Here is a 13,828-nt window from a genome sequence, read left to right as displayed (position 1 = left end):
ATAATAATCAAGTAATAAATCCAAAATTACATCAATTTTATCATAACACCTGTAGGTGAACCTGGTGACTGTATGGCTATGTCATGTTAAGTCATGTCATGTTTCATAAAGGTGATCCTGGTGAAGTGGCTATGTCATGTTATGTCATGTTATGTAGGTGAACCCAGTGACTGTGTGGCTATGTTATGTTATTAGGTGAACCTGGTGACAGCGTGGCTATGTCATGTTATGTCATGTTATGTAGGTGAACCTATTGACAGTGTGGCTATGTCATGTTATGTCATTTTATGTAGGTGAATCTGGTGACAGTGTGTCTATGTCATGTTATGTCATGTTATGTAGGTGAACCTGGTGACAGTGTGGCTATGTCATGTCATGTCATGTTATTAGGTGAAACATGTCATGTCATGTTATGTTATGTAGGTGAACCCGGTGACTGCGTGGCTATGTTGTGTTATGTAGGTGAACCTGGTGACAGTGTGGCTATGTCATGTTATGTAGGTGAACCTGGTGACAGTGTGGCTATGTCATGTCATGTTATGTAGGTGAACCCGGTGACTGCATGGCTATGTCATGTCATGTAGGTGAACCTGGTGATAGCGTGGCTATGTCATGTTGTTAGGTGAACCTGGTGACAGTGTGGCTATGTCATGTCATGTTATGTAGGTGAACCTGGTGATAGCGTCGCTATGTCATGTCATGTTACGTAGGTGAACCTGGTGACAGCATGGCTGGACGGCAGCTCTATCTACGGCCCATCTAGTTCCTGGTCTGACGCCCTGAGGAGTTTCTCTGGAGGTCTCCTAGCCTCGGGGGAGCAGTTGGACATGCCCAAGAGGAGCGGGAGCACTAGCCTCATGTGGAGTGCTGCTGATCCCTCCACTGGTCAGCATGGACCTGAGGGACTCTATGGTGAGTAGATGCTCGTTGTCTTCTTCTGCTTCTTCATCTTCTTCTTCATCTTCTTCTTCATCTTCTTCTTGATTACCCAAAACTCAGTAATGTAATCTGATTACTTTTACTTTTGGATTACATTCCCCTTAAGAGGTATTAGAATAAGACAAAAAAAGATCAATGAAACACATTTGGTGTGTTGTCATAGTGGTCTCTTAACTTGTGGTCAGACTCGCTCAGGTGGAACAAATATAAACGTGCACCTTTTTTCGATGCTGATCTGAATGTCATTGAGAAAACAGAAAGGTGTCATAATGTATTTTAAAACATTTTAACAAACAATCCTTTCTGAATTTAAAAGAAATCCAAGAAGTAATCATGTGGGTTTTTTTCATGATATTTTGGCTGGTAATGTAACTGATTAAAGTTGATTTTATTTAATGTAATCAGATAACATGTAGCTGATTATACATCATGTAATCAGTTACTCCACAATCCCAGTAGTCCGTGACAATGGACTTGCACAGTAAAGCTACATAATGCCAGTTGATCTGGCAAGACACTTCACTAATGACGAAGAATACAATAAGGAAATACAAAACAAAATACAAAACTGTTAATGGATATAAAGATATTGACACAAGAACTAGATATGATCAAGCTGTGTAAAACTTCCTGCTCCTGATCAGTTGGGTGTGAGTCCATTATATTCATGCCTTGGCACAGCTAAAGTCTACGAAGATATGCTCAGAAACATTGAGTAATAACTTATAAAGATATCAACCCCTTTAAGGAGGTCAGAGAGAAAAAGATATCGGCACATCTAAAGAATCACTGAAAATACTTTATTCTCAGGACAGTTAATACTGCTTATAAACATTTATATACCAGGGTTGGGTTCAGTTTCTACTCAGTCAATTACTGGAATTTCAGTTTACTTCCTGAATTGACTGATTTCAAATGGAAATGACCCCAACCCTGTCATACAGTCGATACTGCAGTTCAACAGCCAAACATGCAGCCAGAGTAAACCCTTTTTGTTTCTTCGTTTCCACCCTCCAGAGTTGGGTAACGCCTGGGGCAACGAGAATGTGTTCACCATGGCCGAGGGGATCGTGTGGTTTCGCTACCACAATTACATCGCCTCCCAGCTTAGTGAGAAACACTCGTCGTGGTCGGACGAAGACCTGTTTCAAAACGCCAGGAAGACCGTGGTCGCCACGTTCCAGGTACTAGGAAAAGTCTGCTGTAATCCAACCAACACATAGCTGGTCATTTAGTGGTTATTTACAGTAATATAGCATGTCACATGACCAGGGAAGAGTGTTGTTAGTTACATCAATGCCAGGTGGTCGTGGGTTTCTGGATTAAATGGTATTAGTGGAGGGTGTCTGTGTGACTGGATTAAATGGTATTAGTGGAGGGTGTCTGTGTGACTGGATTAAATGGTATTAGTGGAGGGTGTCTGTGTGACTGGATTAAATGGTATTAGTGGAGGGTGTCTGTGTGACTGGATTAAATGGTATTAGTTGAGGGTGTCTGTGTGACTGGATTAAATGGTATTAGTGGAGGGTGTCTGTGTGACTGGATTAAATGGTATTAGTTGAGGGTGTCTGTGTGACTGGATTAAATGGTATTAGTGGAGGGTGTCTGTGTGACTGGATTAAATGGTATTAGTTGAGGGTGTCTGTGTGACTGTGTCACCTCTTATTCCTTCTGGTTTAGCACCAATGTAATTATCCTGTGTATTGACAAACACTTGACAAGTAAAATGAATAATATTGTTGTTTTTTTTTACAGAATATTGCCTTCTACGAATGGCTGCCTGGATTCCTGGGGGAGAAGACAATGCCTCCATACCAGGGTAAGAGAGAGAGAGAGAGAGAGAGAGGGAGGGAGGGAGGGAGAGAGAGAGGGGGAGGGAGGGAGGGAGGGAGAGAGAGAGGGAGAGGGAGAAAGTGACTGTGTGGAGGGGGGGGGGGGGGGGCAGGGTCAAGCTGATCACAAGACAGAGTTGTTACCTCTAGTGGTATTGTGTAAATATGTGCTGTGTCAGAAAGGAAACACTCAGAGACCGATGCTCCACACACACACACACACACACACACACACACACACACACACACACACACACACACACACACACACACCACACACACACACACACACACACACACACACACACACACACACACACACTCAACCACATGCACGCACACAGGGGTCAGCAACCAGAAGAAGAAAGTCACATTATGTTATTTTCTCTTAATAAATCATATGGAGGTTTAAATTGAACCTTAATTTAACTAGGCAAGTCAGTTATGAACAAATTCTTATTTACAATGACAGCCTACCAGGGAACAGTGGGTTAACTGCCTTGTTCAGGTGCAGAACAACAGATTTTTACCTTGTCAGCTCAGGGATTCAATCCAGCTACCTTTCGGTTACTGGCCCAACGCTCTAACCACTAGGCTACCTGCCGCCCCTTAGTAGTATTCCTTTCCCTGTAATCTTTCACAATGTTAAAAAATGCTTCCTGTACAGTGGGCAGACACATACATGCTGCACCTATGACAATGGTTTTGGAGACTCCATCTCTTCCATTTTAGAGCAGTTTAACAGTATTACATCCCGTGTCATTGTTCTCTGTCTGTCTTGTCTCCTGCAGGCTACCAGAAGTTTGTGGATCCAGGGATCTCACCTGAGTTCCAGGCTGCTGCCATCCGCTTTGCCACCACGATGGCCCCACCTGGTGTTTATATGAGGTACTGATGACTAGCCTCCACTGTCTGGAGCAGGCCCCTCTTCAACCCTGTTCCTGGAGAGATTCCCTCCTGTAGGTTTACACTCTGACTCTGTTCCTGGAGAGATACCCTCCTGTAGGTTTACACTCTGACCCTGTTCCTGGAGAGATACCCTCCTGTAGGTTTACACTCTGACTCTGTTCCTGGAGAGCTACCCTCCTGTAGGTTTACACTCTGACTCTGTTCCTGGAGAAAAACCCTCCTGTAGGTTTACACTCTGACTCTGTTCCTGGAGATACCCTCCTGTAGGTTTACACTCTGACTCTGTTCCTGGAGAGATACCCTCCTGTAGGTTTACACTCTGACTCTGTTCCTGGAGAGATACCCTCCTGTAGGTTTACACTCCGACCCTGTTCCTGGAGAGCTACCCTCCTGTAGGTTTGCACTCTGACCCTGTTCCTGGAGAGATACCCTCCTGTAGGTTTACACTCTGACCCTGGAGAGATACCCTCCTGTAGGTTTACACTCTGACCCTGGAGAGATACCCTCCTGTAAGTTTACACTCTGACCCTGGAGAGATACCCTCCTGTAGGTTCACACTCCGATCCTAATCTAGCACGCCTGATTCTACTAATTAGATGGTTTATAAGCTGAATCAGGTTAGTTAGAACTGGGGTTGGAGCGAAAACCTACAGGAGGGTATCTCTCCAGGAACAGGGTCAGAGTTAAAACCTACAGGAGGGTATCTCCAGGAACAGGGTTGGGGTGAAAACTTGCAGGAGGGTAGCTCTCCATGGACTGGGGTTGGGGTGAAAACTTGCAGGAGGGTAGCTCTCCAGGAACAGAGTAGGAGTGTAAACCTACAGGAGGGTATCTCTCCAGGAACAGGGTCAGAGTTAAAACCTACAGGAGGGTATCTCTCCAGGAACAGGGTTGGGGTGAAAACTTGCAGGAGGGTAGCTCTCCAGGAACAGAGTAGGAGTGTAAACCTACAGGAGGGTAGCTCTCCAGGAACAGGGTCAGAGTGTAAACCTACAGGAGGGTAGCTCTCCAGGAACAGAGTAGGAGTGTAAACCTACAGGAGGGTAGCTCTCCAGGAACAGAGTAGGAGTGTAAACCTACAGGAGGGTATCTCTCCAGGAACAGGGTCAGAGTGTAAACCTACAGGAGGGTAGCTCTCCAGGAACAGAGTCAGAGTGTAAACCTACAGGAGGGTATCTCTCCAGGAACAGGGTCAGAGTGTAAACCTACAGGAGGGAATCTCTCCAGGAACAGGGTCAGAGTGTAAACCTACAGGAGGGTATCTCTCCAGGAACAGGGTCAGAGTGTAAACCTACAGGAGGGTAGCTCTCCAGGAACAGAGTCAGAGTGTAAACCTACAGGAGGGTATCTCTCCAGGAACAGAGTCAGAGTGTAAACCTACAGGAGGGTATCTCTCCAGGAACAGGGTCAGAGTGTAAACCTACAGGAGGGTATCTCTCCAGGAACAGGGTCAGAGTGTAAACCTACAGGAGGGTAGAGTTATCAGGCTATCATGCTGCATTCAACAGGCTATTAAAACACTTGTATTGTATGGTTCCACCAGGCTACCCCTTCAATTCAACACTGTACACTATTGCTAGCAGAGTAAATATCTCTATAAGGCTCTTTTGGGGCCGGTTTGTTGTTATGTACTAAAAAACATGGTCCCAAATGCAGTGTTTGTGTCAGCATTCATATTTCAACAGCTGCATGTAATTTGTGTCATCATTAATTTTTCATACCTTCTTTTGGCTACAGAAACAGAACTTGCCACTTTCAGAAGGTTGTCAACATCGATGGAAGCACGTCCTCAGCCATTCGCATGTGTAACAGCTTCTGGAACCGTCAGGTAAAAATATGCCATGTAACCTCCATGTAGACTGGTCTCAGATCTGTATAGCCTCCATGTAGACTGGTCTCAGATCTGTATAGCCTCCATGTAGACTGGTCTCAGATCTGTATAGCCTCCATGTAGACTGGTCTCAGATCTGTATAGACTCCATGTAGACTGGTCTCAGATCTGTATAGCCTCCATGTAGACTGGTCTCAGATCTGTATAGCCTCCATGTAGACTGGTCTCAGATCTGTATAGCCTCCATGTAGACTGGTCTCAGATCTGTATATAGCCTCCATGTAGACTGGTCTCAGATCTGTATAGTCTCCATGTAGACTGGTCTCAGATCTGTATAGTCTCCATGTAGACTGGTCTCATATCTGTATATAGCCTCCATGTAGACTGGTCTCAGATCTGTATATAACCTCCATGTAGACTGGTCTCAGATCTGTATAGCCTCCATGTAGACTGGTCTCATATCTGTATATAGCCTCCATGTAGACTGGTTTCAGATCTGTGTATAGCCTCCATGTAGACTGGTCTTAGATCCGTATAGCCAACAGCCATAGGAGGTGGCAAGACAGCATTTCTATTAGAGAAACTGAATGACATGTTTCAAACAAAACTCTCTGATTGTCTGTTGTAGAACCCCAACCTGAAGTCAGGCCAGGACATAGACCATCTGATTATGGGCATGGCCTCTCAGATCGCAGAGAGAGAGGACAACATGGTTGTGGAGGACTTAAGAGGTCAATTTCCATCACATCATCATCATCATATATTTTCAGAATACTTTGTGTCTACTGATCATAAGGCAGAGACCTCTCACTTCTGCTTTAGAGGGTCAGTGGAGGGATGGCCGTGCTTTATGTAGGCCTTCAAACATGAAGAGGACAAGTAGTTGCTTATGAAAAGTCTTATAATGCATTACAACCACATCATAATGCATAACAACCACATCATAATGCATTACAACCACATCATAATGCATAACCACATCATAATGCATTACAACCACATCATAATGCATAACAACCACATCATAATGCATAACAACCACATCATAATGCATTACAACCACATTATAATGCATTACAACCACATCATAATGCATAACAACCACATCATAATGCATAACAACCACATTATAATGCATAACAACCACATTATAATGCATTACAACCACATCATAATGCATAACAACCACATCATAATGCATAACAACCACATCATAATGCATAACAACCACATCATAATGCATAACAACCACATTATAATGCATAACAACCACATTATAATGCATAACAACCACATTATAATGCATTACAACCACATCATAATGCATAACAACCACATCATAATGCATAACAACCACCTTATAATGCATTACAACCACATCATAATGCATAACAACCACATCATAATGCATTACAACCATATTATAATGCATTACAACCACATTATAATGCATAACAACCACATCATAATGCATAACAACCACATCATAATGCATTACAACCACATCATAATGCATTATAACCACATTATAATGCATAACAACCACATCATAATGCATAACAACCACATCATAATGCATTATAACCACATTATAATGCATTACAACCACATAATGATGCATAACAACCACATCATAATGCATAACAACCACATCATAATGCATAACAACCACATCATAATGCATAACAACCACATCATAATGCATTACAACCACATCATAATGCATAACAACCACATCATAATGCATAACAACCACATCATAATGCATTACAACCACATCATAATGCATAACAACCACATAATAATGCATAACAACCACATCATAATGCATAACAACCACATTATAATGCATTACAACCACATAATGATGCATAACAACCACATTATAATGCATTATAACCACATTATAATGCATAACAACCACATCATAATGCATAACAACCACATCATAATGAATAACAACCACATCATAATGCATTACAACCACATCATAATGCATAACAACCACATAATAATGCATAACAACCACATCATAATGCATAACAACCACATTATAATGCATTACAACCACATAATGATGCATAACAACCACATTATAATGCATTATAACCACATTATAAGGCATAACAACCACATCATAATGCATAACAACCACATCATAATGCATAACAACCACATCATAATGCATTACAACCACATCATAATGCATAACAACCACATCATAATGAATAACAACCACATCATAATGCATAACAACCACATCATAATGCATTACAACCACATCATAATGCATAACAACCACATCATAATGCATAACAACCACATTATAATGCATTACAACCACATAATGATGCATAACAACCACATCATAATGCATAACAACCACATCATAATGCATAACAACCACATCATAATGAATAACAACCACATCATAATGCATTACAACCACATCATAATGCATAACAACCACATCATAATGAATAACAACCACATCATAATGCATAACAACCACATCATAATGCATAACAACCACATCATAATGCATAACAACCACATCATAATGAATAACAACCACATCATAATGCATTACAACCACATCATAATGCATAACAACCACATCATAATGCATAACAACCACATCATAATGCATTACAACCACATCATAATGCATAACAACCACATTATAATGCATTACAACCACATAATGATGCATAACAACCACATCATAATGCATTATACCTGTTGACTTTAAGAAAGGTGTGTTCTCAATACAACAATAATACATGATTTAAATGTTACTGATAGTGGTTTTTCTCCACCCACCAGACTACATGTACGGTCCTTTGCGTTTCTCACGGTCAGACCTGGTTGCTCTGACGGTGCAGAGAGGCCGGGACTTTGGCCTGCCCAGCTACAACCAGGTCAGAGAGGGGCTGGGCCTGGCCCCTGTGGGGAGGTGGGGAGACATAAACCCACAGCTCAACATCACCAACCCACAGGTATGTTCAGAACTGCTTACGTACTGCTTATAAATGCTTTATGTACGTGATGTGAATGTGTTATTAAATCCTTATGTACTACTGACCATTTAAATTTTAATTGCCAATGATCATGATAGTGTATGTGGTTGTTTTACATAGGTATACGTCACACAAAATGACTAAAACATAAATGTAACCAGGCAGGGAGAGTTGAGCCAAAGAGTGGGGACTCAAACCACTGGCCAAATAGCCTATAATAGAGTGAATAATCTACCATACTCTCTCAATTCCATCTCTACCCGTTCTGTATCTCTAGTTATTCAGGGACCTATCAGACCTGTATGACGGGGATATCTCTAAACTGGAGCTGTTTCCTGGGGGTCTCCTGGAGTCTGTGGACGGTCCTGGTCAGGTCTTCTCCTCTATCATACTGGATCAGTTGAACCGCATCAGGAACGGGGACCGCTTCTGGTTCGAGAACACACAAAATGGGTAGGAAGGAATGTCAAATATGTAAATATGTCATGTAAAATGTACACCTCATACATACATTCATTAATCGTATGAAACTGTTACTGTCATTTGAACCTCGATTTATTTCCTGGCTTTCTCACGTTCGTTCATTCTGAAAAGGAGGTCAGCTCCCACTCAGCCCATGCCAAAGCTCTTCTCTGTCCCAGCACCCCGATGGTGGAACCAGCTTCCCGCCTGAAGCTAGGACAGCAGTCCCTGCCCATCTTCCTGAAAACGTCTGGAAGCCTAACCTTTACCCTTTTATACAAACTTTTCCTACTTGCACTGAGTTTGCTGAAATGTACTGACTACGACTATGATATGTGGTTGTCTCATCTAGCTCCATCTAAAGATGAATGCACTAACTGTAAGTGGCTCTGGATAAGAGAGTCTGCTAAATGACTCACTACTGTAAGTGGCTCTGGATAAGAGAGTCTGCTAAATGACTCACTACTGTAAGTGGCTCTGGATAAGAGAGTCTGCTAAATGACTCACTACTGTAAGTGGCTCTGAATAAGAGAGTCTGCTAAATGACTCACTACTGTAGTGGCTCTGAATAAGAGAGTCTGCTAAATGACTCACTACTGTAAGTGGCTCTGGATAAGAGAGTCTGCTAAATGACTCACTACTGTAAGTGGCTCTGGATAAGAGAGTCTGCTAAATTACTAAAATGTCAAATGTAAATTGAATGCCTGGAGGGATACCTTTCATAACGTAAGTACTAATGAAATAAACAATAGTCTAGTGGAGAACTAGACTTTGAACTGAGGAAACACAAGACTTCTGTCAGTTTTGATCAGCTTTGAACTGAGGAAACACAAGACTTCTGTCAGTTTGATCAGCTTTGAACTGAGGAAACACAAGACTTCTGTCAGTTTGATCAGCTTTGAACTGAGGAAACACAAGACTATTGTCATTTATGATCAGCTTTGAACTGAGGAAAGACAAGACTTCTGTCAGATTTGATCAGCTTTGAACTGAGGAAACACAAGACTATTGTCATTTATGATCAGCTTTGAACTGAGGAAACACAAGACTTCTGTCAGTTTTTGATCAGCTTTGAACTGAGGAAACACAAGACTTCTGTCAGTTTGATCAGCTTTGAACTGAGGAAACACAAGACTATTGTCATTTATGATCAGCTTTGAACTGAGGAAACACAAGACCCACTGTCAGTTTGATCAGCTTTGAACTGAGGAAACACAAGACCCACTGTCAGTTTGATCAGCTTTGAACTGAGGAAACACAAGACTATTGTCATTTATGATCAGCTTTGAACTGAGGAAACACAAGACTTCTATCAGTTTGATCAGCTTTGAACTGAGGAAACACAAGACTATTGTCATTTATGATCAGCTTTGAACTGAGGAAACACAAGACTATTGTCATTTATGATCAGCTTTGAACTGAGGAAAGACAAGACTTCTGTCAGATTTGATCAGCTTTGAACTGAGGAAACACAAGACTATTGTCATTTATGATCAGCTTTGAACTGAGGAAACACAAGACTTCTGTCAGTTTTTGATCAGCTTTGAACTGAGGAAACACAAGACTTCTGTCAGTTTGATCAGCTTTGAACTGAGGAAACACAAGACTATTGTCATTTATGATCAGCTTTGAACTGAGGAAACACAAGACCCACTGTCAGTTTGATCAGCTTTGAACTGAGGAAACACAAGACCCACTGTCAGTTTGATCAGCTTTGAACTGAGGAAACACAAGACTATTGTCATTTATGATCAGCTTTGAACTGAGGAAACACAAGACTTCTATCAGTTTGATCAGCTTTGAACTGAGGAAACACAAGACTATTGTCATTTATGATCAGCTTTGAACTGAGGAAACACAAGACTTCTGTCAGTTTTTGATCAGCTTTGAACTGAGGAAACACAAGACTATTGTCATTTATGATCAGCTTTGATTCACCGTTTGGGTGATACTATCATAATATTTCCAGTCAATCTGACCACTCCTGTTTGTTCCTCAAGTCTGTTCACAGCTGAGGAGCTGCAGGCCCTTCGGGACACAACCTTTCATGACGTCATTACAGCAGTTACCAGTGCAGAGGCTGAGGACATACAGAGGAAAGTCTTCTTCTGGAGGGATGGTAAAGCTCATTTCTTCCTTAAAGTTTCTGTGGTTGGCCAATAAATGATAGTGTTCTCTGCAATTCAAACAATAAAGATATGTAATCTATGACAGTATTCACTGTAAGTCATAAATGTTGATTGTACGTGCTGCTGGCACAGTAACTAGTTTCTCTGTCTACGTGCCTCCCTGTCTGTTTCCCTGCCTGTCTCCCTGCCTGCCTTCGTGTCTCCCTTTCTCTCTGCCTGTCTGCCTACCTGTATCCCTGCCCGTCTGTCTGTCTGTCTGTCTGTCTGTCTGTCTGTCTGTCTGTCTGTCTGTCTGTCTGTCTGTCTGTCTGTCTGGCTGCCTGCCTGCCTGCCTGCCTGTCTTGCCTGCCTGGCTGCCTGCCTGCCTGTCTGTCTGTCTGCCTGCCTGCCTGTCTTGCCTGTCTGTCTGTCTGTCTGTCTGCCTGGCTGCCTGCCTGCCTGCCTGTCTGGCTGCTGTCTGTCTGTCTGTCTGTCTGTCTGTCTGTCTGTCTGTCTGTCTGTCTGTCTGTCTGTCTGTCTGGCTGCCTGCCTGCCTGCCTGCCTGCCTGCCTGCCTGTCTTGCCTGTCTGTCTGTTACAGGTGACCCTTGCCCCCAGCCTTCTCAGGTCACGACCTCTGAGCTCCACCCCTGCACCAACGCCACCAAGCTCAACTACTTTGACGACGGAAGCAAAGCTGGCTTTGGCATCTCAGTCATCTGCCTGTTCCTCTTTCCTGTTGGTCAGTATCTGACGTTAACCAATCAGAATCCACAAGCAAAAGGCCTTGATTTTATAATTCTAACATTAGATTATTCAAATAAGTAATACAAATCTCCAAACTTCTTTTTGTTTTGTTTTATAGCAATTTAAAATACATCAGGGCTAATTTTGTTAGCATTTAAACAAAATGTATTACGGAAACACTATCCGTTATGTCTAGCTAATGGTGCAGAACAGTGATTCCAATGTTTTTTCAGAATATTGACAACAAAAATCGATCTCAAGGGGATTAGCCATCAGTGACGCAGTTGACAACAGATACTCAAAACAGACATCTAATATACAAACATTTGTAAAATATAGAAAATGATTCATTTGAAAATCCCCAATAAAAATAACCCTTCTGTCAGACATAAATCTGACGGAATTGGTGTTTTACATAGTTGGCGAAAATAAAATGGCAATTTTTCTTCTTCGTTCAAATGGTATACACAGTAGCAATGTAGTTTTTTCTCAGTTGCTTTCTGACTCTAAAACTTAATTAAATTGTAACATATTTAAAACAGTATTCATATTCTATCTTAATCTATCAGGCAGGTGAAGTTAAAAGTTTATGGTTGTGACCAGAGTGATTCCAATATTGTTTAAATCTTTCAAAAGTAAAGAACTTCTCTTGTTGCACTCCATGTAATGAGGACGTGAATAAGGGGTCCTTATGGTATAGCTGGCCCTGCTCATTCCTGATTGATTTAGGATTTCTGACAAATCTGACGGAGTAAACCAAATCTCCGGACACATCTTTTAGGAATCAACATTTTTTGAGAAATATTCTTTAAAGTCACAGAGGACTATTGCAAGAAACTACACACGCTATTTTCTCAGTTAATATCAATTTTTGCCAGTAAAAAAAACATGTAAACACTTTTTTTGGAAAGTTTGAAATTGGTATCCTTTGCTCCAGACAAGGGCATTTCCAGGCATAGAGCTGACATGGAAATTAATCATATTCAAAGTATTGAGAAAATTCCCAAAACAAATATTTTCTCTTGTACAATTCTCCTAAATGTACATTTTAAGATCAAATAATCAAATAACCATTGTGATTGCTACAGTATAATTGTTTTGTTGATTGTGGTACCCTCATAGTGAGCTTCTTCATGGCTCTTGCTGTGGCCTACTTAGAGAGACATAGCATATCATAAACCCTATTATACGGGTTACCAGGGATTCTCTGATGACTATTGTCCATGTGTTCCCCTGGCCAGTGAGCTTCCTCATGGCCCTTGTGGTGGCCCACTTCAGAAAGTCCAAGTTTAAGAAGTTCCAGAAGAGAGGGGCTGACGACACAACAGAGGAACCTGCTGCTGGAATCACAGGTGTGTGTGTGTGTGTGTGTGTGTGTGTGCAGTACATGCATGTGCATGGTCTGTGTTATGACAGAATCGTCACTCTCTGTGTAAAACAGGTGTGTGTTATGTTAGAACTGGTGTGCTTTACTCTTTTCACACTACTGGGCCGAGCCAAGCTGAGCTGGCCTGGTTACACATCCACCATAACTGCTGCTAGAACTATGCTGGGAAGGACAATGTCAACAGAACATATCAGAGCCATCAGAATACCGTTTGGATAGGCATGATAGTGTGAAAATTGCAATATGTCTTGATGTCCATCTCTCACCCCCTTCTCTCTCTCTCTCTCTCTCTCTCTCTCTCTCTCTCTCTCTCTCCTCTCCTCTCCTCTCCTCTAGCCTGTGAGTGGCAGGGCCCTAAGAAGCCCCTATTTCCAGTCAGTCTGTTGATCGATGATAGGAGGAAACTCCAGGTGTTTGACCAGTCTGGACCCGCTCTACGGTCACTCAGTCTGGGTACCCAGACCCACCTGGAGGTCCTGCTGTCCAGCAACAAATACCGCAGGGCTCTGCTGATGAAAGTACCCAAAGAGTATGACCTGGTGAGTAGATGGGGGTGTGTATGATTGTGCGTGTGTTTGTTTACTCGTGTTTACT

General features: G+C 42.1%; 1 protein-coding gene across 1 annotated transcript in view; it reads left to right on the top strand.

The window, feature by feature from the left end:
• Nucleotides 1–13,828, top strand: part of LOC106584698 (dual oxidase 2) — a 34,680-nt gene that overhangs the window by 3,093 nt on the left and 17,759 nt on the right. Inside the window, exons 6-17 of the mRNA XM_014170214.3 lie at nucleotides 711–912; nucleotides 1,957–2,123; nucleotides 2,695–2,758; nucleotides 3,563–3,659; nucleotides 5,418–5,508; nucleotides 6,140–6,242; nucleotides 8,338–8,510; nucleotides 8,809–8,984; nucleotides 10,994–11,112; nucleotides 11,702–11,842; nucleotides 13,089–13,199; nucleotides 13,571–13,773. Coding sequence (XP_014025689.3) covers nucleotides 711–912; nucleotides 1,957–2,123; nucleotides 2,695–2,758; nucleotides 3,563–3,659; nucleotides 5,418–5,508; nucleotides 6,140–6,242; nucleotides 8,338–8,510; nucleotides 8,809–8,984; nucleotides 10,994–11,112; nucleotides 11,702–11,842; nucleotides 13,089–13,199; nucleotides 13,571–13,773 — 1,647 coding nt within the window. The remainder of the gene's footprint in view (nucleotides 1–710; nucleotides 913–1,956; nucleotides 2,124–2,694; nucleotides 2,759–3,562; nucleotides 3,660–5,417; nucleotides 5,509–6,139; nucleotides 6,243–8,337; nucleotides 8,511–8,808; nucleotides 8,985–10,993; nucleotides 11,113–11,701; nucleotides 11,843–13,088; nucleotides 13,200–13,570; nucleotides 13,774–13,828) is intronic.

This window comes from Salmo salar, chromosome 23 (assembly GCF_965601325.2).
Source record: "Salmo salar chromosome 23, fSalSal1, whole genome shotgun sequence".
In the NCBI taxonomy this organism is placed as follows: Eukaryota; Metazoa; Chordata; class Actinopteri; order Salmoniformes; family Salmonidae; genus Salmo; species Salmo salar.
Note: the sequence above shows the minus strand (reverse complement) of the source record. Positions and strands in the feature narration are given on the sequence as shown.